The sequence below is a fragment of the Megascapheus bottae genome, chromosome 5 (genome assembly GCF_031878675.1).
Source record: "Megascapheus bottae isolate mThoBot1 chromosome 5, mThoBot2.hap1, whole genome shotgun sequence".
NCBI lineage: Eukaryota > Metazoa > Chordata > Mammalia > Rodentia > Geomyidae > Megascapheus > Megascapheus bottae.
The window spans coordinates 49,202,802-49,226,513 of record NC_143513.1 but is presented as its reverse complement, the minus strand read 5'-3'; the positions used below and the strand labels follow the sequence as shown (position 1 = coordinate 49,226,513).

At 36.9% G+C, this 23,712-nt stretch overlaps 1 protein-coding gene across 8 annotated transcripts in view; it reads right to left on the bottom strand.

Annotated features, from left to right (window-relative positions):
• Positions 1-23,712, bottom strand: part of Ankib1 (ankyrin repeat and IBR domain containing 1) — a 167,792-nt gene that overhangs the window by 73,623 nt on the left and 70,457 nt on the right. For all 8 annotated transcript variants that reach the window (XM_090333100.1, XM_090333096.1, XM_090333099.1 and 5 more), the window contains exon 2: positions 6,910-7,186. In XM_090333100.1, coding sequence (XP_090189226.1) covers positions 6,910-7,097 — 188 coding nt within the window. In that variant the 5' untranslated portion in view covers positions 7,098-7,186. The remainder of the gene's footprint in view (positions 1-6,909; positions 7,187-23,712) is intronic.

The following is a 23,712-nucleotide window of genomic DNA, read 5'->3' as shown; positions in this document are numbered from 1 at the left end:
CTGGAAATGGGCTATGGTTCAAGTGGTAGAGCACTAGCCTTGAGAAAGTCCAAGGTCAGTGCCCAGGCCCTGAGTTCAAGCCCTAGGACTGGCCCTCAAAAATAAAAGTACATCTACTTTCAGAGCTATTTATCATTCAATGATATGAAATGAATACTATGAATACACTTTGAAATTAAAATATAATCAGAACTCAAGTGAAAAGCAGTGTTGGAAGAATTATGGCTCCTTTTAAAAGGAGCTTCTAGAGTTACTTTATTTAGTTCTTGGTCTGCCTATATGACTTTGCATTTGACATCTATATCACCCTCTCCCCTATTTTTTAACACTCTTATTTTCCTGTAGCATCAAGGATTGAAGCTAGGGTCTTTTGCATACCACACATTCATGCTACCACTGATCTACTATACCCATCTATATTTTAACTTTTTTTGTTTCTTTTTGGTGGTATGGGAGGTCTGAATACAAGCCCTCAGGCTTTGCTACACCCGCACTCAATCACTTGAGTGCCTGTTCTTTTTAGTTTGTTTCATTTTTCAGAGAGGCTCAGGTTCTTTTTCCCTGGGGCAGTCATGGGAGTATAATTCTCCTACTCTTACCTCCTGAGTTGATGGGACTACAGGCATAAAACTCCAGAGTCTCAGTTTCTTACAATAATCTTATTTTTTAGTAAATAACATATATGTAAGCCTTGATTCCTTCAGAATCTCTTTGCACAACAGATGCAGATTAAGCATTCACTATTTGCCAGCTACTGTTTCAGAAGTCTGGCATACTGTACAGAAAACAAAGTAAGTTCTTGTGTTAATGGGTTTGCATACAGAGGAGTGGAGAATATGCCTGAATTGCAATTCATTGAAAATTACCTAAAAAAGGGAAGGAAGGAAGGAAGGAAGGAAGGAAGGAAGGAAGGAAGGAAGGAAGGGAGGAAGGGAGGAAAGGAGGGGAAAAGGAAGAAGGAAGGAGGGAGGGAGGAAACTAGGGAGCCAGGGGAGGGAAAGAAAGGAAAAGGAAAGGAAGGAAACAATAACTGGATAGTTCATTTTAACCAATCCAAGGACTTTGATGTCAATATATGCCTAATAAAGAAATACATGTGTAAATGTGTATGTGTATGCATGCACACACATTTCCTTTTCTATTTTTTGTTTAGCACTAGTATTTAAAAGCAAAGCCTCATGCTTGCTCAGCTTGTTTCCTTGGCTGGTGCTAACCAGCACTTGAGCAACACTTATAGCCTAGCTTTTTTTCTTTTTTTTTTTTGGCCAGTCTTAGGGCTTGAACTCTGGGCCTGAATTCTGTCCCTGAGTTTTTGTGCTCAGGGTAGTGCTCTACTACTTGAGCCACAGCTCAACTTCCAGCCTTTTGTGATAGAGATAAGGGTTTCATAGATTTCCTGGCTTTTGAAAACCATAATCCTCAGATCTAAATTTCTTGAGTAGCTAGGGTTACAGGTGTGAGCCACTGGCACCCAGTTCTAGCCCAATTTTGCGCTAGTTATTCTGGAGACCAAATCTTCTAGAATTTTCTTTCTGGGTTATTTTTAACTTGTCATCCTCCAGATCACAGACTTTTGAGTAGCTAAGATTACAGACACAAACCACTAGTAGCTAGTAAAACTTTGTATTTAATGCATAATCAAACATACATCTGTTATTCTTATTTCCAAATAGGCAAAGGAGTTACTTTGTAGATGATATAACCAATGAATTACATAGCCAACTCAGAACACAATAGCTCCAAAGTTCACAGTCTTTTTGCTACATTAAGCAATAAGTATGGATTTATAGATTCCTAAAAATAAGCACTGTGGTACTGTATAATGTAAATACCACTGGGTTCAGGTTGAGCTGTAAATTCCACTGCTTTTATCATATCATATTGCCAAAGAAGAGAAAAGAATATTAACTGTTATTGAAGTTACCACAGAGCTAAAAGAAAAAAGAATTTACAAAAATCAATGACATTCCAAGTTGATACTTTATAATCTGGCTAAAGGCCTCTGATTAGGTATTTCTATCTTTGCCTATAAATATATGTCACAGATTAGGAATCTAGCCAAATAGCAAGTCTACACTAAAGTAGCAAGCAGGAATCCCAGATTAGGAGAGGTAGCATGAGAAAAAGAAAAAGAAAAACAAACCAGAGTTGTCAGAAAGTTAAGCTAGGTTAAATCCAATGAAATCCAGAATACTACATAAAACACAAACAACTGGTTATGCTACTCTGATGAAAGAAGTTCTATTTAGCCTTATTGTACAAGACATGCAGTATTAAAAAGTTAATTCTATTTTCCCCCAAAGCGATTAATCCTTTTTGTTAATAACTTAATAAACTGCTAAGAGGGAACGTATAGAATGGGAGAAATCTTTTTCATCAGCAAAAACTCCACAAATAACATTCTTATAATAAGTAAAGAGTCCAAATAGACCATTTTCCAAATAATACATACACAGAAATGGCTAACAGGTACATGGGGAAAAAAAGTCCAGTATCACTAATCACACAAATACAAATCAAAATCACAATCAGGAAGCACACTTGGGATAGCTGTTATCAAAAAGTCAAAGGTAAGTGTTGGCAAAGGATATAGAAAACAGATGCATATTGTTGGTGGTCATTATGAGAAAACAGTATGAAATTTTCTTAAAAAAATAAAATCAGGGGCCGGGAGTTTGGCCTAGTGGTAGAGTGCTTGCCTAGCATGCACGAAGACCCGGGTTTGATTCCTTGGTACCATATACTTAGAAAAAGCCGGAAGTGGTGCTGAGGCTCAAGTGGTAGAGCTCTAGCCTTGAGAAAAATCCAAGGACAGTGCTCAGGTCCTGAGCTTACGCCCAGGACTGGCAAAAATGAAATAAAAGAAAATAAAATAAAAAATAAAAGAAAATCAAAAGAAAACTATATGACCCAGAAATTCCACTTCTGACATGTTTTCACATGAAATAAAATAACTGCCTTAGTAAGATAACTGCATTCCCATGTTCACTGTATCATCACAATATCCACCAAACAACATAATTATTCATGAAGGAATGAACAAAGGATATGTGGTATACACATAACAAAATGAAATACTATAATTCTTAAAAAGAATAAAATTCTATCCAGGCTCCAATGGCTCATGTCTGTTGATGTCTGGAGGATCTTCATTTGAACTGACCGCCTAGATTAAAAAGCTCACTAGACTCCATCTCCAATAAACTAGCAAAAAGCAGGGCCAGAGGTGTAGCCTAAGTGCAAGCCTAGCAAACATGAGGCTCCTAATTCAAGTCACAGTACCAATAAAACAAGCAATAACAAAAACAAAGAATGAAATCCTTCAGTTTTATTACAACAAGGCTGAAAGTGGAGGACAATTTACTAAGTGAAAGAAACCAGATACAGAAAAAACTTACCTGGTTCTATTTGTATGCAGAATGTAAAAAAGCTAATCTCTTTGGGTGCATGTGTAATCTTGTGGTTTGTGTGTAATCTTAGCTGTTTAGGAGGCCTAGACATGAAGACCAAGGTTCAAAGCCAGTGTGAGCAGAAAGTCCTTGAGACTCTACCTCCAATTAACCAACAAAAAAAATCAGACTGGAGACACAGTTCAAGTGGTAGAATGCCAGCTGTGAGCAAAACAGCTGACAGAGTGTGAGGCCCTGAGCTCAAGCCCCAATACCATCACCAAAAAAAAACCCCCGAGACTCACAAAAATAGAGAATAAAATGGTGTTTAGGGATAGGTAAAATAAGACATTAGTTAAAAGTTTCAGTTACAAAATTATTTCTGTTCTAGAGATCCAACTGTAAAGCATGGTGACTACATTTAATAACTATGACATACATTTAAAATTTACTTGTATATTTGAAATTTATGTTGAATTAATTCTTAACACATACACAAATGGTAACAATGTGATGTAATGAATGTTAGTTAATTTGACTGTAGTAATCAATATTTCTATAGCACAATATTACACATCCATCTTAAATATGTACAATTATATCCCAATAAGCTGGTAAAAAAAAACCCTTTCATTTCTGAAATAAGGTACAGTTGTTTATTATTAGGAAAATAATTCATAAGATAATGGCTGATTCTAAAGTAGTATGTTAAATGCTGTAAATAAATTATGAGCAAGATGCTAAACCATAAACTGGAGGTATCTAACTGTGTTGATATATGCTATTAAAATATTACTAAAGGGATCGGGAGTTTGGCCTAGTGGTAGAGTGCCTGCCTAGCATGCACGAAGAGCCGGGCTTGATTCTTTGGTACCATATATATAGAAAAAGCTGAAAGTGGTGCTGTGGCTCAAGTGGTAGAGCACTAACCTTGAGACAGTGCTCAGGCCCTGAGTTCAAGCCCCAGGACTGGCAAAAAAAATTACTAAAATCTTAGGATTTTAATATTAACACACACACATATACATATATAAATTATGAAGGTTAGAGGCAAACCTAAGTTCAAACCTCAGCCCCATAAAAAAGAAAAAGAAAAGAAAATTCTGAGCTAGTGTTTTTCAAATAATGAAGAAAAAGAAAACACTTGATGACTAGAGATTGATATTATATTTCGAAAGTACACAAATTTAAAGCGTATAAATCAAACGATAAAAGATCCAAACTGGTAATTGATAGAATAGATAAACTAGGCACTGGTGGCTCATGTATATAATTCTAGCTACTCAGGAGGCTGAGATATGAGGATCACAGTTCTGAGCCAGTATGCGCAGGAAAGTCTCCAATAAGTTAGTCAGAAATGGCCAGTAGTGGTGCTGTTGTAGCTCAAGTGGTATACTGCTATCCTTGAAGACAAAGCAGCTCAGGCAACTGCTTAGGCAATTAGTTATGCCACTAGAAAGATATTAGAGCTTTGACAAATTGTTTATCCTATGACTACAGCGTATTCTTATGACTTCATGGCCATGAAGATTGAGATGATACATGCAGAACAGTGTCAACAGAACCTAGGAAACAGCACATTCTTGTACCATTTGTAATTATTTCTTTTGTCTTTTTGTTTTTTTTCTACCCAGACTTATTCCCCATGGTCACTGTTACTGATTTCAATACCCTTTGTCTTGTATGTAAGTTCATCTGATTTCAGGAAGGGACAGGAAGGGACGGGAAATCACAGAAACAGTGGGAGAAAGGGTGAACCAAAGCAACAGCAAAACTCACTGGGCACTATGTTAGAAATAAACTTTACAACTTGGGGCATATGAGAATTGCAGGGGAAGGAAAGCAGGAGAAAACAAGGGAGGCAATAACACTGAAAAGAAATGTACTCATTACCTTACTTATGGAACTGTTACCCATCTGTACATCACATTTACAAGAAAATAAAATTTAAAAAATGGTACACTCAATAGATATTAGCCATTATCATATTAGTACAATATCTTAGAATCAAGTTTGAGATATTTCAAGCAAACTAAATTTAAAATGCATCTGTGCAGAAATTAAAAATATATTTAAAATTAGGTAACAGCAACACCTATAAATGTCAATATACATTTGATAAAGTCTTGGATCTGGATGACCTAAATTATTTACAGAATTTTTTCACATGCACAAATCCTGTTTAATGGTTTTATAAAATTGCTATACACTCTATGTAAGACATACTAGATACTAGAAGTACAAAAAAGGTACTTACAAAAAAGTCCTAATAGGGGTAAGCAGAGAGAAGATGCACAAAATTGTAAAACGCAAAGTGGTACTAAAAAAGTTTGTGAGTTACTTTTTAATAAGGTTACTGTAAGTTGTAACCATCTAAGGCGATACGTGTAGCATACACAAGGACCTTGAAAGATAATAAGTAGATAACTACAGGCAGGTAAGAGTATGGGAGAGGAGGACTTCTGGCACAGAGAGCAGCATGGACAAGGCAAAGAAAACACCCATGCCATGTTCTGGAGATACGAAAAAGAACAGCTTAACTCAGTGTGTGGACACAGAAGAAATATTAAAAAAGTCGAAAGCTCTAAAGAGCTATGAACAGTAGTTCAAGAACTGTATTTCATGGTATAAGCCAAGAAGTGTTTATATTTTTTCTTTCTCTTCTAGCATCAGACTTCTTCTGCTCCATGATTTACTTCTAAAAATGTTACAATGTATTCTTATCCTCTATCCCTTTATTTTATAAACTAATAAATATCACATATAATTAAATAACCTTCAAGTATTTGCTATCCATAGTTTTTTTTTATATTTTCACTTTTAAGAAAATGTTTTTACTTTAGAAAAGATGTTTCAAGTAAATGAATCCATTACAAGAGAAAGCAAATTCTTTTTTTTTTTTTTTTTTTGCCAGTCCTGAGCCTTGAACTCAGGGCCTGAGCACTATCCTCAGGCTTTCTCAAAGCTAGAGTTCTACCACTTGAGCCACTTCTGGCTTTTTCAATGTATATGTGGTACTGAGGAATCAAACCCCGGTCTTTGCGCATGCTAGGCAAGCACTCTACCACTAGGCCAAACTCCCAGCCCCCAAAAAGTAAATTCAAACCTGACTGATTAGAAAAGCAAAACCTGTCCTCTAACTTAAAATAGCACATCAGAGAGAACTTAAAACTCTGTCTTTGGCATAACTTCCTACAATTTTTTGATAATTGGTAAGTTCTTTCTAAGAACTGAAATGTACACCAAGACAATATTATGCATGGTAAAGCAAATGCTATATTTAATTCCAACAAACATGGACTGACCACAATAAGTTCATAGCACAACATATGAACCAATTTTGCTATGAAAACTTTTTCTCTAATTTAGGTAAAACCAAGAAAGGATAGTAAGTCATACAAAGAAAATTCTATTAAATAACTAGGCATATTTAATTTCAGTACTTAAATCACTTTTCAAAGATCATAGTTGTTTTTCCCTCCTACTAATTATTTTTCTATTGGATTACAGTAATACTCACCCTAATATTCTATTCATTCCATGTCGAGCAGCATAGTGTAATGGAGTATTGTGCTGGTAAGGTTCCCCATAAGATATATTTGGATCAAGAGATTCTTTTAACTGAGGATTATTTTCATATATTTGGCAAGCCAAGTTTTCATCACCATTGATGAGTGCTTTACGGAATTTGGTGGTTGTATTTCCCATGTTTTGTTTTCTTTTCTTTTCTGATAGGCAGTGGCACTTTTTTCCCCCTCCTTCAGCCACTTATTCAATGCTTGAACATGTTCCACATTCTAATGAAGGAAAAAATGTTCAAATTAGCAAATTAGCTTGTAAAGCAGTAATTACAAAAGCAATAGCCTAAAGAAGCAATTAGAAACACTAATAAAATCTGGAAAGCATATATAAGAAATAATTTTTACCTGTGACCAAATTTATATCAGTAAAAAAAAACTTAAAATTTTTATGTTGCTCAAGTTAACTTCTTGTTGAACAGTAGCATTCCCACACCGAGACTGTTAAGGTTTCAAAGGCTGTGTACTTTGCTCCATAAAAGTTATCTAGATATCTGTATCTCTATCTATCTATCTATCTATCTATCTATCTATCTATCTATCTACCTACCTATCTATATGAGCTCTTTTATTTTCTTCTCCACAGGGACAGAAAAACCACAGTATGACCAGGTTTTTAATTTCTGTTAATTATGTACAAATCTTACTCTGCCAATTTGTGGAATTTTGTTCAAGTAAAAATAGTCTTACAGGGGCCGGAGCCGGGAGTTTGGCCTAGTGGTAGAGTGCTTGCCTAGCATGCACGAAGACCTGGGTTCGATTCCTTGGTACCACATACACAGAAAAAAAGCCAGAAATGGTGCTGAGGCTCAAGTGGTAGAGCTCTAGCCTTGAGAAAAGAACCCAAGGACAGTGCTCAGGCCCTGAGTCTATGCCCAGGATTGGCAAAACAAACAACAACAACAACAAAAAACCCCCCAAAATAGGTCTTAGACTATCAGTAAACAAAAGATAACAATGACCAGTACTTATAAGAACATCAGAGAAAAAAAGATTTTAAAAGTGAAAATAAGGGGGCCAGGAGTTTGGCCTAGTGGTAGAGTGCTTGCCTAGCATGCATGAAGACCCGGGTTCAATTCCTCAGTCCCACATACATAGAAAAAAGCCAGAAGTGGTGCTGAGGCTCAAGCGATAGAGCTCTAGCCTTGAGAAAGTCCAAGGACAGTGATCAGGCCCTGAGGTCAAGCCCAGGACTGCCAAAAAAAAAAAAGAAAGAAAAAAAGAAAATAAGCCAGGCACAGTGGCTCACACCTGTAATCTTAGCTACTCAGGAAGCTGAGATCTGAGGATCAAGGTTCAAAGCCAGCCCAGGCACTAAAGAACATGAAATTCTTTTTTTTTTTTGCCAGTCCTGGGCTTAAGCTCAGGGCCTGAGCAATGTCCTTGGACTTCCTCAAGGCTAGAGCTCTACCACTTGAGCCTCAGCACCACTTCCGGCTTTTTTCTATGTATGTGGTACCAAGGAATTGAACCCGGGTCTTCATGCATGGTAGGCAAGCACTTTAACCACTAGGCCAAACTCCCAGCCCAAGAACATGAAATTCTTATCTCTAACTAACCACTAGAAAACTGGGAGTGGCATTGTGACTGAAGGGGTAGGGCCTTTAGCAAAAGAGCTCAGGGACAATGCTCAGGCCTAGAGTTCAAGTCCCACAACCAACAAAAAAGAAAAGAAAATATACAGTACAGTACAACTATCTGATAAGAGAAAACAAAACATAGCAACTATTAAAATTGACTATATACAAGGACATATAGATAAGGACATATTGATTACCCTACCCTTTTGTACTGAATTCTTCTCCCATATCAACCCCATTCTCTACCTTTTAACCATTAAATTTATTTCTCTCTTTTATTAAGAACTCAAAACCAGGCTAAAAATATCAAGGTTTATGTACACTATGTTTGGAAGAGACTATAATGAAGATCATATGGGGATATAGTATTGAAGCAATGTGAAGAAGGTTATAGAAACAAATATTACACTTGAAGTTTAAAATGCCCTGTTTGCTTCCACTAAAGTATAATTTTTTTCAAGATTTATTTCAATAATCATAATACTTTATAGAATGATAGAAATATACCCTAATACAGAAGGAGTGATTCAAAATCCACCATGGGTTAAAACAAAAAGCCAAAGACAGTGGCTTTGTATCCCAGATTCTACCCATCACTTTGCTCTCCTTGGATTAACAAATGAGCTGATGCGCAGAACACCCGTTCTGAACTCACCACACCACCTGGTCTAAGACTTCATTGCCTTATCCTTGCTCTGGCTATGCTGGTGGCTGGCAACCCTTCTTGTCTGCCTTTGATCTCCAAATTACTTATACACAATCCTGTTTCTAGCCACAGCTCCCCACAACTTCATATTTAGAGGACATAATATTGACAATAGGACTAATAAGAGTCAAGTAAACTGCCATCTGTTTAACAAAATACACCCTTCTAAGAGAATAGGCAGTCTAACTGCATTTAGTACAGTTATAACATCGAAATGACATGTGAGAATACAAAATATTTATTTTGTTCCAAACCACAAAATTCTTAGCCCCAGAGTTGCACTAATAAAAATTTCCAGAATTGTGATCCATTAACCTTTTATATCAATGCAGTCCAACCTGAAATGAAGATACTTCCCATCAGCAGGGATGTGGCATAGGTTAGGTAGGGTCCTATAGGAAAGGATCTGAATAGCGTTATCTTCAGTTCTCCTACAGCCACTCCATCAACAAGCAGAAAATTCTACTCGCCATTGGGCTCTGGAAGGCGGTTCAAATTAGGGTCTTGGGACAGTGGAGGAGGTAAGGTGTTACTGACTACAGTTACTCAAAGGAAGAGGGGACAAAAGATGGATCATTTTCCTTGGGAAAAAACAGGGCTCCTTTCATATAGTCTGGTGATCTGAAAATGAGGTGAATTTCAATGGGGCAATGAAAGTAATAGGAGAGCCATGTCTCTGTGAACTCCTATGACCTCCATTCTAACTTCTGATCAAAATGGACTTCATGTTACACAATCTCATTGAAAACAGTAATTACAACCAAGAAGATCCTCTAGACCTCTTGTAGGTGTCAGCCAAGGGATTCACATTTTGATCTTGAATTTTCAAGTCCCTTTAAGCGATCTAGACTTGGATAAAAGTGAACTTAATATTGCAAGCTAAAAGCTTAAAGACACACCATTAAAAAAAATCAATTTAACACATCCAAACAATGGCTGGAGATAGTCAATGCAGTTTTCTGTTTGTTTTTAGCTGTTTTTTTTTTAATATTTCAGATTAGTGTACATTCATAAAACAGTGCTCATTTAATCTAATAATAGCTGCTTAATAACTGAGTTTTAGTTCCAGGGCAATACCTCTTGCATAAATCACAGAAATAATTAATTGCTGTAAGAAGGGGGTGGGGAGGAAGAAACAGAGAAAAACACAGGCAACTTCAGCAAGATGACAAAATTTGGGAGTCACAGACTGTCTAAAAGGAGATTCAGTAGGTTAAATACTATGATACAAGAGCTCCTGCTCATATAATAACTGCAGAAACCAATTCTGTTTGCTGAATCACCACTAAAGTATAATTTTAAGAAAGTTATTTGTTCTCTAAAACCTCAAGTTACCATCTGCTCAGCAAGAAAAACGACTCCGTAAGTATAATGATAAGAGCAACATTTTATAAATAATCTAGAAAAGTCCTGGGTTAATAATGTATTCAATGAGTGCTAGTGTTGTTCTATCCCTGAATCTCTTGTTGAATTATGATTGCTACAGTCTGAATATCTCTCATAAACCTACATGTTGAAGGCTTAAGGCTCCAGCCTCTGAGAGGAAGTTAGATCACTAAGGATTTACCCCCTTGCAGAGGATATTTGAACACAGATCCTTCTTCATTCCTGTTTGCTTCCCTATGGTCTTGAGGTAGACAGGGCAGCTCTGCTACATGTTTCTGCCATGATGTTCTGTGCTATCACAGAACCAAGTGACTATCAACTGGAACCTCTGAAAACAGCATGAGCCAAAACAAATCTTTCCTCTTTTTAAATTGGTTATCTCAGGTATTTTCTCACAGTATTGGAAAGCTAGCACAGTAATCAAAATTAACAACAGAAACAAAGGAATAGATATAAGTGAATGGATGAAAGAATAAATAAAAGCCCTAGGGGAGAATTGGTAAGAATGGAGTTCAGGTTCTCAAGTGCTGAATGAACAGAATATAAAACTGGAAATAGGTTCTGTCACATAAGAAATTTATAATTTACTCTGAAAAAGATAGATAAATAAAGGTTTTTATGCTGAGCAGGGACATAATTCTTTTATTTTTTAGAAAATGAACTGTTGTGACAATACAGAAGATAGAACGTAGGGAAGAAATTTTAAAACAGAGAATATACAGATCTATCATGTACCCAATTAATTCGGTGGCAGCTGGTGCAGCAAAACATAGCTTGAAAACACTCATTAAAAAAAAACAGGCCCAGTGGCTCATGCCTGTAATCCTAGTTACTAAGGAGGCTGAAATCTGAGGATCAAAATTCAAAGCCAGCCCAGGCAGAAAAAAAAAAAATGTCTCTATGAGAATCTTATCTCCAATGAGCTACTCAAAAACTGGAAGTGGCACTGTACTTCAAGTGGTAGAGCACTAGCCCAGACCCAGAATTCAAGCCCCACACCAATCTGCACCCCCCCCACAAAAAAAGAACACTCGAAAAATATATGCATGCTTGGGCCGGGAGTTTGGCCTAGTGGTAGAGTGCTTGCCTAGCATGCACAAAGACCAGGGTTCGATTCCTCGGTACCACACACATAGAAAAAAGCCAGACGTAGTGCTGAGGCTCAAGTGGTAGAGCTGTAGCCTTGAGAAAGTCCAAGGACAGTGCTCAGACCCTGAGCACAAGCCCAGGACCAGCAAAAAAAAAAAAAAAAAAAAAAAAAAAAAAAAAAAAAGCTCTCAATTGTGGCTGTACATGTAATAAGTGGATAGTTCCCAAATGTCCTATTAACAAAGCTATAACTTGACTAATTATCAGAGTGTTTAAGGTGGCATCTATACATTAGCATTTAAATTCCTTGGGTGATTTCATAATTTAGATACCACAACATAAAATTACCTGGATGTTTCTAACTAAATATCAGGGTAAGACATCTTTCAGGTCTAGGACATTATCTACTGACTACAACACATTTATTAGCACACACATATACTTAAGGAGGTCCCTATTATGTCTTTCACATGTTGATACTGGTTTAGTCACAGTTCTTGAAACCATGAATAAAGAACCAAAGTTTAGTCAGGTGCGGTAGTTCACACCTGTAATTCTAACTACTCAAGAGGCTCAGATCTGAGGATCAAGGTTCAAAGCCAGCCCAGGCACAAAAGGACCTGAGACCCCCTCTCTCCAATTAACCTCTAGAAAATGGGAAGTGGGGTTTGGCTCAAGGATAGGGCTGAGTTAAAGGGCTCAGGGACAGGACCCAGGCCAAGTTCAAGTCATATAACCTACCCCCCCAAAAAAAGAACCAAAATTTACTAGCATGGTGTAAATAAGATCCCTGTTTATAATGTGTATGTTTATATACCTATGCATAATATGCTATAAATATACTAATTGGAACATTCTATAATATTATATCACTTAAATTTTTATTTAAGTTTTTGGAGAGTCGCAGAAATTTTAGCTGATAGTATTTCTACCTTACTGTTTCATCTCAAATCAGAAGAGTAAACCAATACATCAAACACTCTACACTTATCACAATACACTAGAGATAATTCTGCAAGCTTTCATGACACTCTAGTTTTAATGTTTTTGTTTTCCATGAAATAATTTCTTTGGCTATATTTCTGGGATGGAAAGCAAACAGAACCCTGTCCTATATTTCAGTAGTTGAGATAGGGCTGAGCGTTATTTTTGAGTTTTGTTCTACTTTCAGACATGGTCTTGCTATGTTGCCTGGGCTGGTCTGAAATTAGTAATTCTTCTGCTTCTGCCTCCTGAGTAATGGAATGAACCACTACATCCAGTTGTGTTTATTTCTATTAATAAGCACTCCATTCACTTTGCTATACATTTTTTTGCTACACAGATATAAAGGGCATGGGTTCTAAAGAGTCTTTTCTAAGAATTTGGAAATGTTCAACTATTTTGATCTTATCTTCTCTGATAAAATTCAGCTGGAATTTTCGGGGTTAAGGATAAGATAAATTACATTATCTTTGATTTATTTTACAGTGTTACTTTAGCAAAATATTCCATGAGAAAAATCATTTGCTCTCAAATATAAGAAAGAAACAGAGACAGAGACAGAGACAAAGACAGAGACAGAAAAAGGGAGGGAGGGAGGGAGGATTAAAGCAATGGCATCATGACAGGGGAACATGAAGGGATAGGATGCTTTAAAAAAATAATCAGCAATATACCAAATCTACATACAATATTGGTTATTCATGCAAAAAGGCATAGTGGTACCTCCTAGAAGACATTGTGAAGGTTTTCAGTTATCTTCAAATGTATTTCATTTCTAAAATTTGATCAATAGGCCTGCAAAGCCAGCAGGAAACACATCATTTAAAATTTATAGTTCCTCTCCACAGAATTATATTCAGAAGCCTTGCCTAGAAATTTTCCCAATGTATCCTTTTACTTTTTCACAGACACAGCTTTTACTGCCTGAAGTAATCACCTGCTGTGAATCAAAACCTTAAGTAGCTAGGTGCTATGGCTCAGACCTGTAATCCTAGCTACTTAAAAGAGTGAGACAGGGAGGATTGCAAGATCAGCTCAGGCAAAAGATGCTCATGAGACCTCAGTAACAGCATTAGGTGGATAGAGTGGTATATGTCAGACATCCTAGCTTTGTGGTAAGTATCTGCACAGGAAGTGGTATCCTATCTCAAAACTAAGCAGTACATAAAAAGAGCTCGTGGTAAAATGTGATAAAAATGTCTACCTACCAAGTGAGAGGCCTGATTTAAACCACAGTACTGCAAAACAAAAACCTCTTAGTATTTCTACATGTAATAGGGAAGCATAATTCCACTTTATATATATGTACATATTTAATATATCCAATATTGGGTTTAAATAATTTCCTTTGGGTGTGCTGCTAAAAATTAAATTCTATGTACTCATTTCTAGGATATAAAAATACAATTGAAATTATATATTGCCCTTGAATTCTGCAAACCTTCTAAGTTCACTTATTAGTTATAGGAGCTTAAAAAAATAGACTTATGAGATGCCGGGAATTTGGTCTAGTGGTAGATTCCTTGCCTAGCATCCACAAATTCCAGGTTCGATCTCTTGATACCACATACATAGAAGAAAAAAAAAGCTGGAAATGGTCCTGTGGCTCAAGCAGTAGAGCTCTAGCCTTGAGAAAGCCAAAGAGAGTACTCAGATCTGAGTATAAGCCCCCAGGACCAGGAAAAAAGAAAAGAAATAAAATTTAAAAACAGATTGATGGGCTGGGAGAGTAGCCAAGTGGTAGAGTGCTTGCCTTGCATACACAAAGCACTGGGTACCACATACATAGAAAAAGCTGGAAGTGGTACTGTGGATCAAGTGGCAGAGTGTTAGCTTTGAGCAAAAAGTGTCCAAGGACAGTGCCTAGGCCCTGGGTTCAATGTCCATGACTGGCAAAAAAAAAAAAAAAAAGTAGATTCACATCATCACATCATCTTTAAATTGAAATAGTTGTATTTCTTCCCTTTATATTATCTTACTAACTTAGCAGATGGTTATTAAATAATTGGTGAGAAATTTGATAACAATTATGACATTTTTGTTTACTTGAAACATTTTGCTGAAGATATTTAGTATTTGTACATTGAATAATAGTAACTATGCACTGAAAAAACAATGGGAGATGCCTTTTTAACCAAGTGATCACGACTAAAGCTTCAAGAAACATATTGACGGCCTGGGAGTTTGGCCTAGTGTTAAGAGTGCTTGCCTAATTTACCCAATTGTCCAGAAACAAGGACATACTAAATCCACCAGCACAACGATGTTCATTGCAGCACTATTTACCATAGCAAACATATGGAACCAACCCAGATGTCCTTCAGTTGATGAGTGGATCAACAAGTTGTGGTATTTGTACACAATGGAATTCTATGCTGCTGTCAGAAAGAATGACATCGCCCCATTTGTTAGGAAATGGAAAGACTTAGAAAAAATCATATTAAGTGAAGTAAGCCAGACTCAAAGGAACATAGGCTCAATGGTTTCCCTCATTTGTCATAATCAGTAGAAACCTTGGGCTCTCCTAGCAGAGATTTGCAATAGAGCAAAACCTAGATACATAAGGCCATATAGTATGATGCTAAATGAAAGGACCTCTAGGATATAGAAACAAAAGCCATACAATGAGTGATTGTTGTCCTTAAGGTACTATGTTCTTTCTCATCTCTTTTGCTGTCCCTTGGTTATCTCATATTGTTACAGTATCTCACTTTGTTATCTGATATATTGGATATATTTGTATTTGGTTATTTGAAATTGGATAGGGAAGGGGGTAAAACAAGGTGAGGAGTGGGGGTGGGAGGGAGGGAAATGGGGACCAAGACATGAGAAAGGGTATCAATGTATGTGAATTAATGCACCTCCTACCTGGCAAATATAATGTAACCCTTCTATTAATTACAATAAAAATATATGAAAAAAAAAGAGTGCTTGCCTAGCATGCACGGAAGACCCGGATTCAATTCCTCAGCACCACATACACAGAAAAAGCTGGAAGCGGTGATGTGGCACAGTGCTTGCCTTGAGAAAAGCCCAAGGACAGTGCTCAGTTCAAGTCAACTAGCAAAAAAAAAAAAAAAAAAAAAAACATATTGACAACATGTATTGTAATTTTATGCACTAAAAAAGGAAGTTAAGTTATGAGGTGGTCTGGAAACAAATGTATAACATATAGCTGAATTTGAGAAACAGCAGAAGAACTCAAATAGTAAGGCATTCTCAAAAATAACTAGTCAGGCCATAAAACAAACCTGGACAGTTTCAGAAACACTGAAATTATTCCCTGCATGCTCTCAGACCACAAAGGCATCAAATTGGAACTGAACACACATCTCCACCAACGAAAACCCTGTAACTCATGGAGATTAAACAACACATTGTTGAATCACCAATGGGTCATTGAAGAGATCAGAACAGAAATCCAACAGTTTATGAAATTTAACAATAAAGAGCACACAAAATTCCAGCTCCTTTGGCACACGGCAAAGGCAGTACTCAGAGGAAAATTTATAGTTCTGAGTGCCTACAACAAGTTGGAAAACTCGCAAACCAACAAGTTAATGTCTCACCTTAAGCTCCTGGAAAAAGAGCAACAAACCAACCCTAATCCCAGTAGAAGGAAGCAAATTATCAAAATCAAAGCAGAATTAAATGATTTGGAATCCAAAAAAAACTATAGAAAGAATCAACAAAACAAGGAGTTGGTTTTTTGAAAGAATTAACAAAATTGACAAACCCTTAGCAAACCTTACCAAAAAAAGAAGAGAGCATATCAAAATAAACAAAATCACAGACGAAAATGGTGATATTACGACGGAAATTACCAAGATCCAGAGTATCCTGAGGGAATACTTCTCAAACCTTTACGCCAACAAATTTGAGAATCAAGAAGAAATGGATGAATTCCTAGCCAATATTAACATACCCACACTGAACCAAGAAGAACTGACCCAACTAAACAGGCCTATTTCAAGCACTGAAATAGAAATGGCAATAAGAGACCTTCCACCTAAGAAAATCCCAGGGCCAGATGGATTCACCGCTGAATGCTATAAGGTCTTCAAAGCAGAACTCACACCAATACTCCTCAAGCTCTTCAATGAAACTGAAAATGAAGGTTATTCATTACCAAACTCATTCTATGAAGCCAGTATAACCCTCATCCCCAAACCAGACAGATTCATCAAAGAAAGTGAACTATAGACCTATTTCTCTGATGAACATCGATGCAAAACTTCTCAACAAAATACTGGCCAACGGTCTACAACAACTTATCAAAAAAATTATACACTATGATCAAACAGGATTCATCACAGGGAGGCAAAGCTGGTTCAACATATGCAAATCAATTAACATAATTCAACACATCAACAGGAGCAAGGACAAAAATCACATGATTGTCTCAATAGATGCGGAAAAGGCATTTGACAAGATTCAACAGCCCTTTATGTTAAAAGCTCTGGAGAAACTAGGAATCCATGGAACATTCCTCAATATAATAAAGGCTGTGTATGACAAACCCACAGCTAGTATTACACTTAATGGTGAAAAGCTAAAGCCGTTCCCTCTGAAATCAGGAACGAGACAAGGATGCCCACTCTCTCCACTCTTTAACATAGTATTAGAATTCCTAGCCAATGCAATAAGGCAAGAAGCAAGCATAAAGGGGATCCAAGAAGGGAAAGAGGAAGTAAAATATCCCTCTTTGCAGATGACATGAATCCTATAGACTCTACTCCTAAGCTCCTTGAGCTGATTCAAAACTTTGGAAGGGTAGCAGGCTATAAAATTTACCCTAAAAAATCAACTGCCTTCCTCTACGCTAACAGTGAGAGGAACGAGGCAACAATCAGGAAAGCAACTCCTTTTGCAATAGCCTCAAAGAAAATAAAGTACCTAGGAATTACCTTAACTAAGAATGTAAAGGACCTTTTTGATGAAAACTTTAAAACCCTGAAAAAGGAAATTAAAGCAGAACTGAGGAAATGGAAAAACCTCCCATGCTCCTGGATTGGAAGAATCAACATCGTGAAAATGACAATCTTGCCAAGGACTATCTACAAATTCAACGCAATACCCATGAATATCCCAATGTCATTCTTTAAAGAAATAGAAGAGGCAATCCAAAATTTCATATGGAATAATAAAAGACTCTGTATAGCAAAAACACTTCTTAGCAGAAAGAACAGCGCAGGAGGAATTTCAATACCAAACTTTAGACTCTATTACAGAGCAATAATCATCAAAACAGCTTGGTACTGGCACAAGAACAGGCCTGAAGACCAATGGAATAGAACTGAGGACCCAGATATTAAACCACAGACCTATGGCCACCTAATCTTTGACAAGGGAGCCAAAAAAATAGAATGGAAGAAAGACAGCCTCTTCAACAAGTTGTGCTGGCAGAACTGGTTAAGCACCTGCAGAAAACTAAAGTTGGATCTTTTTTTGTCACCCTGCACTAGAATTAACTCCAAATGGATCAAAGATCTGGAGGTAAAAGCTGACACACTGAAAACTTTACAAGAAGGAGTAGGAGATACACTAGGCCTCCTTGGCACAGGTCGAAACTTTCTTAATAAGGACCAAGAATCACAACAAATCAGAGAAAGGCTGGATAACTGGGACTGCATTAAACTGCAGAGCTTTTGTATGGCAAAGGACATAGCTAGTAAATTAGTTAGGAAGCCTACAGAGTGGGAGAAGATCTTCACCAACCATACAACGGTCAAAGGCGTCATATCTAAAATATATCAACAGCTCAAAAAATTAAATCACTCCAAAACTAATCTCCAAAGTAACAACCATCCCATTAAAAAATGGTCCAAAGACTTAAAGAGAGTCTTCTCTGAAGAAGAAACAAAAATGGCTATAGACACATGAAGAAATGCTCAACATCTCTGGTCATAAAAGAAATGCAAATCAAAACAACGCTAAGATTCCACCTCACTCCAGTTAGAATGGCCAGGATCAGGAAAACTAATAACAACAGATGCTGGAGGGGATGTGGCCAGGAGGGATCACTACTACACTGTTGGTGGGAGTGCAAACTCGTTCAACCACTATGGAAAGCAGTATGGCAGTGCCTCAAAAGGCTAAACATAGAACTCCCCTATGACCCAGCAATTCCACTACTTGGCATTTACCCAACCATCCAGAAACTAGGGCATACTAAATCCACTAGCACATCAATGTTCATTGCAGCATTATTCACCATAGCAAAGATATGGAACCAACCTAGATGTCCCTCAGTTGATGAACGGATCCACAAGATATGGTATTTGTACAAAATGGAATTCTATGCTGCTGTCAGAAAAAACGACATCGCCCATTTGTTAGGAAATGGAAAGACTTAGAAAAAAATCATATTAAGCGAAGTAAACCAGACTGAAAGGAACTTAGGCTCAATGGTTTCTCTCATTCATTATAACCAGTAGAAACCTTGGGCTCTAATAGCAAAGATTTGCAATAGAGCAAAAACTTGATACATAAGGCCATATAGTATGAAGCTAATTGAATGGACCTCTAGGATATTGAAACAAAAGCCATATAATGAATGATTGCTGTCCTTAAGGTGCTATGTTATCTCTCATCTCTTTTGCTGTTCCTTTGTTATCTAATATTGTCACAATATCTCACTTCGTTATCTGATATACTGGATACATTTGTATTTGGTTATTTGAAATTGGACAGGGAAGGGGGGAAAACCAAGAGGGGGTGTGGAGGGAGAGTAATGGGGACCAAGACATGTGGAAGGGTATCATTGTATGTGAATTAATGCACCTTCTATCTGGCAAATATCATGTAACCCTTTTATTAAATACAATAAAAATATTAAAAAAATAACTAGTCAGTAATTTCCAAAGTGCTAAGACCATGAAAGTCAAGCAAAGTCTGTATATCTGTTCACAGAGTAGAGGAGAGTATGAAGATGTGACAATTAAAGCCATGTGGGATACTAATTTAGACTGAAATGGAAAACAAAAGATAACAGAATGCCAAGTGTGGTGGTGCACCTGTCACCCCAGATATAGCAAGAAATATAAATAGGAGGCCAGAGATAAAACCCAGCCTGTGTAAAAAGTGAGTCCTTGGAGCCAGGAGTGTGGCCTAGAAGTAGGGTAGAGTACTTGCCTACCCTGCACCAAGCCCTGGGTTCGATTCCTTGGTACCACATAGACAGCCCTAAGTTCAAGCCCCAGGACTGGGGAGAAAAAAAAGTGAGACAATATCTTAAAAACCACTAGAGCTAAAAGGGATTGAACTGTGGTTCAATTGATAGAATAAATTCCTAGCAATCATGATGAAGATCAAGTGGTAGGACAAAGGTTTCACAATCATGAAGCTAAGTTCAAACTCTTCTCCAAAAAGCTAATGATGGGGCCGGGAGTTTGGCCTAGTGGGAGAGTGCTTGCCTAGCATGCACGAAGACCCAGGTTCGATTCCTCGGCACCACATACATAGAGAAAAAAAAAAAAAAGCCAGAAGTGGTGCTGAAGCTCAAGTGGTAGAGCTCTAGCCTTGAGAAAGTCCAAGGACAGTGCTCAGGCCCTGAGCTCAAGCCCAGGACTGGCAAAAAAAAAGAAAAAGCTAATGATGAAAAATTGGTAAAATGTAAAAAATATTATGAAAGTATTTTACATGCATGCATGAAAATAGCACAGTGAATCATTGTATAATTAGTTAGAATGTAAAATATATTTTTATCTTTGCGGATGGTATCTTTTGTGGATACTAATATCTTGAGTCTCTCACATAAAATGGCCCAATATGAACATACGATATACATAACTTTTATTGCACTTCTTCCTTTAAATAGTCTTCCATAAATTATTTTAATGCTTGACAGAATGTAAGTCTGAAGTGAAACGCTGCTAATAATGAAGACTGCCTTAAGAATTTGGGGTCTAGCTTGCCAAGCTAACTTTCGCTCTTAGATTTAGTCTAGAAGCTGCTTCTGAAAACCCATAGTTTACAGAAAAACTGAGTATTACAGTATTGCAAGAATTAACTAAGTTGAGAAAATACCTTTTAACATATAAGCAATTTCCCTATAATACATAGGAGAGAATTAAAACTCTCTTTGCTTTTATTTTAGTATCTTAAAATCTGTCAGCATTTAAAATTAAAGAGATACATAAACACAAGAATGTTACCATGGTAGTAATAAAAAGTTAATAACTTTACATGTCTCAATAAGAAGGAAAAGGAGGCAACCCATTATGTTATGACTCCTTTTGGAATCTTTTAGATCTACATAGCTTTCAAAATGTGTAAAGAATGCTGCAATTAGAAAGGAAGAACTGAAAATAGCTGTAAAAAGGCAGCAGCTGACTACTGCTCTTTGCCAACTGACAAATGAACACTGAAAATGGTTAGCTGAGGTTCCTAAGTGAGAAGTTGTACAAACTTAGGCTATACCTACAGTATGAACTGTCATTCTTTTCAATTTCCTACTGAAACGTAAAATAGTATTTATTTCATGTTTACATTCCTTTACATAAGTAAAATTGTCAAACAGGTAAAATTGTTCTTAGGAATATTCAGCTTTCATGTACATTTAACTTTCCAACTACTCAAGATGTTATATGTTACATTTTAAATACTATGCCAACTGTTTTTCAAATTTTGAATTCAGAATTTCATACAGTAATTGGCAAACATTTCATAGCTTTAATGCTATGATGTTGTTAGTGAATAGTTTAATTCCAGAAACTCTGGCATCTCTACTCAATGTTGTTTGCTTGCATAATTTCTGAATAACACATTGTTTTTATGTTTCAAAATGTAAGTGCAAATGTTAAATTAGAAGTATTCATTTAGAGCTGGGTGTGGTGGCTCACGCTTGTAATCCTAGCTACTCAGAAGGCTGAGATCTGAGGATCAAGATTTAAATCCAGCCTGGGCACAAAAAGGACCTGAGACTCTTACCTCCAACTAACCTCTAGAAAATGGGAAGTGGGTCTTGGCTCTAGGGTAGGGCAGTAGACAGGAGCTGAAGAGCTCAGGGACAGTGCCCAGGCTGAGTTCAAGCCCCACATTCAAGCTACAGGACCCACAAAACACAAACAAAAAATAGTGATTGTATATAAAGATTCCCTTCTTGAATACTTGTTAAATACGTCATTTATAATATGATGTAAAAATCAATGTTAATATATTCTTTAATAATAATTTAAAAAGTACTTATTAGGCCAGGCACCAGTGGCTCATGCCTGTGATCTTAGCTACTCAAGAGGCTGAGATCTGAGGCTTGTAGTCTGAAGTGAGCTTTTCAAGTCTTAGCATTCTATTGCTCTAACTTTGTAGTATATGCAACTTAAAATCTGAAACTATGTTAAATATTTATCAGCTTCCCCTGTTATAGAGCAAACTCCTTAAAGACAAGGACCATACTACATTGTTGTTTCTTACTTTTTATTTTCCAGTGCTAGGGATTGAACCTAGGACTATGTATATAGTAGGCAAGTGCTCTACCACAAAGCCACATTCAAATTTGCTTTTCTTTCATGGTAGTAAATACTGATACAAGTCTGGCTTAATGTTAGAGCTTCTAATTCTTGCTTGGCTTTTTTTTGCTCATGACTACATGAGCCATATCTTGACTTTTGGCTTTTTGCTAGTAAACTGCAGATAAGTCTCCAGATTTGTCTGTCTGAGCTGACTTTAAACCATAATGCTCAGATCTCAGATTCCTGAGTAGTTAGGATTACAAACATGAGCAACCAGCATTCAGCTATATTCAGTTTTATACTCACTGCTTACCATACTTAATACATGTAAAATACTTTTATTGAGCGTGATTTATCGAACACAATGATAAACATGTTTCCAAGAGAAGTTTCCTTGAGGATATAATGTTTATTTCCCTGCCAGCTTGTTAAAAAAAATAAGAATAGTAACAAAGTTATCCAATGGGTGATAGAGAATACTTTCTGTGGCCTTCTGAAGATACACTTATTATGATACAAAAAGCTAAATCAGTACTACTTTTTCAAAGAAAAGAAAAAAAAAACATTGCACAAGAACCTGTTAGTCTGAGAAGCCTCCTTTGTCTTGTCCCTAACTCTAGCGATCACATTTACCAAAGACATGAATGATGGAAGAATTAGAAAGAAGCTGCTATTCAGCCTGATATGTCACCTCAGATCCACAAAAGTGGCTGGATGGATAAATGAGCCTGTATTCCATATAACACTAAGCCACAATCCTGGACATCCACCTCTAATTACTCACACATGATGAAAATACTCTATTTCCCCACCTCCATTTTTGTGGTGATAGGTATAGAACCCAGGACCTAAGAATGAGAGACAAGCACTCTAACTTTGCTATACCCCCTATTTTTTGTGTTCAGAGACAAGGTCTCCCTATGTTGCTTACGCTGGTTTCAACTCCAGGGATGAAGTGGTCCTTCTGTCTCAACCTCTAAAGTAGTTAGGACTATAGGAAAGTGTCAACGTACATAACTCCCCACAATTTATTTATATAACTCATCTTTTTATTATTATTATTTCTGAAGCATGGTTCTTATTCCACAGCAAAGATGGCACTAAAGTTAGAACAAAATCTAGGAAAAAAGTTTCTTTTTTTTTTCTTTTTGCCAGTCCTGGGGCTTGAACTCTGGGCCTGGGCCCTGTCCTTGGACACTTTTTGCTCAAAGCTAGCACTTTGCCACTTGAGCTATAGTGTCACTTCTGGCTTTTTCTATGTATGTGGTTCCAGGGAATCAAACCCAGGACTTGGTGCATGCTAGGTGAGCACACTATCACTAGACCATGCTTCCGGTCCGGAAAAAGTTTCTCTAACCTAGATCAGAGATATTCTCAAAACAGGAATTTCAAAAGCATAGAGAAAAAGAAATAAATAATTATATTAAATGCCCAAAATGAACTTCATGGCTAATACTATAAACCAAACCAAAATCAAAAGACTGAAATGTGTTTTCAAACTAAGAATTACATTCACAAGAGCACCATAACTGATAAGGAAAAAAAAAT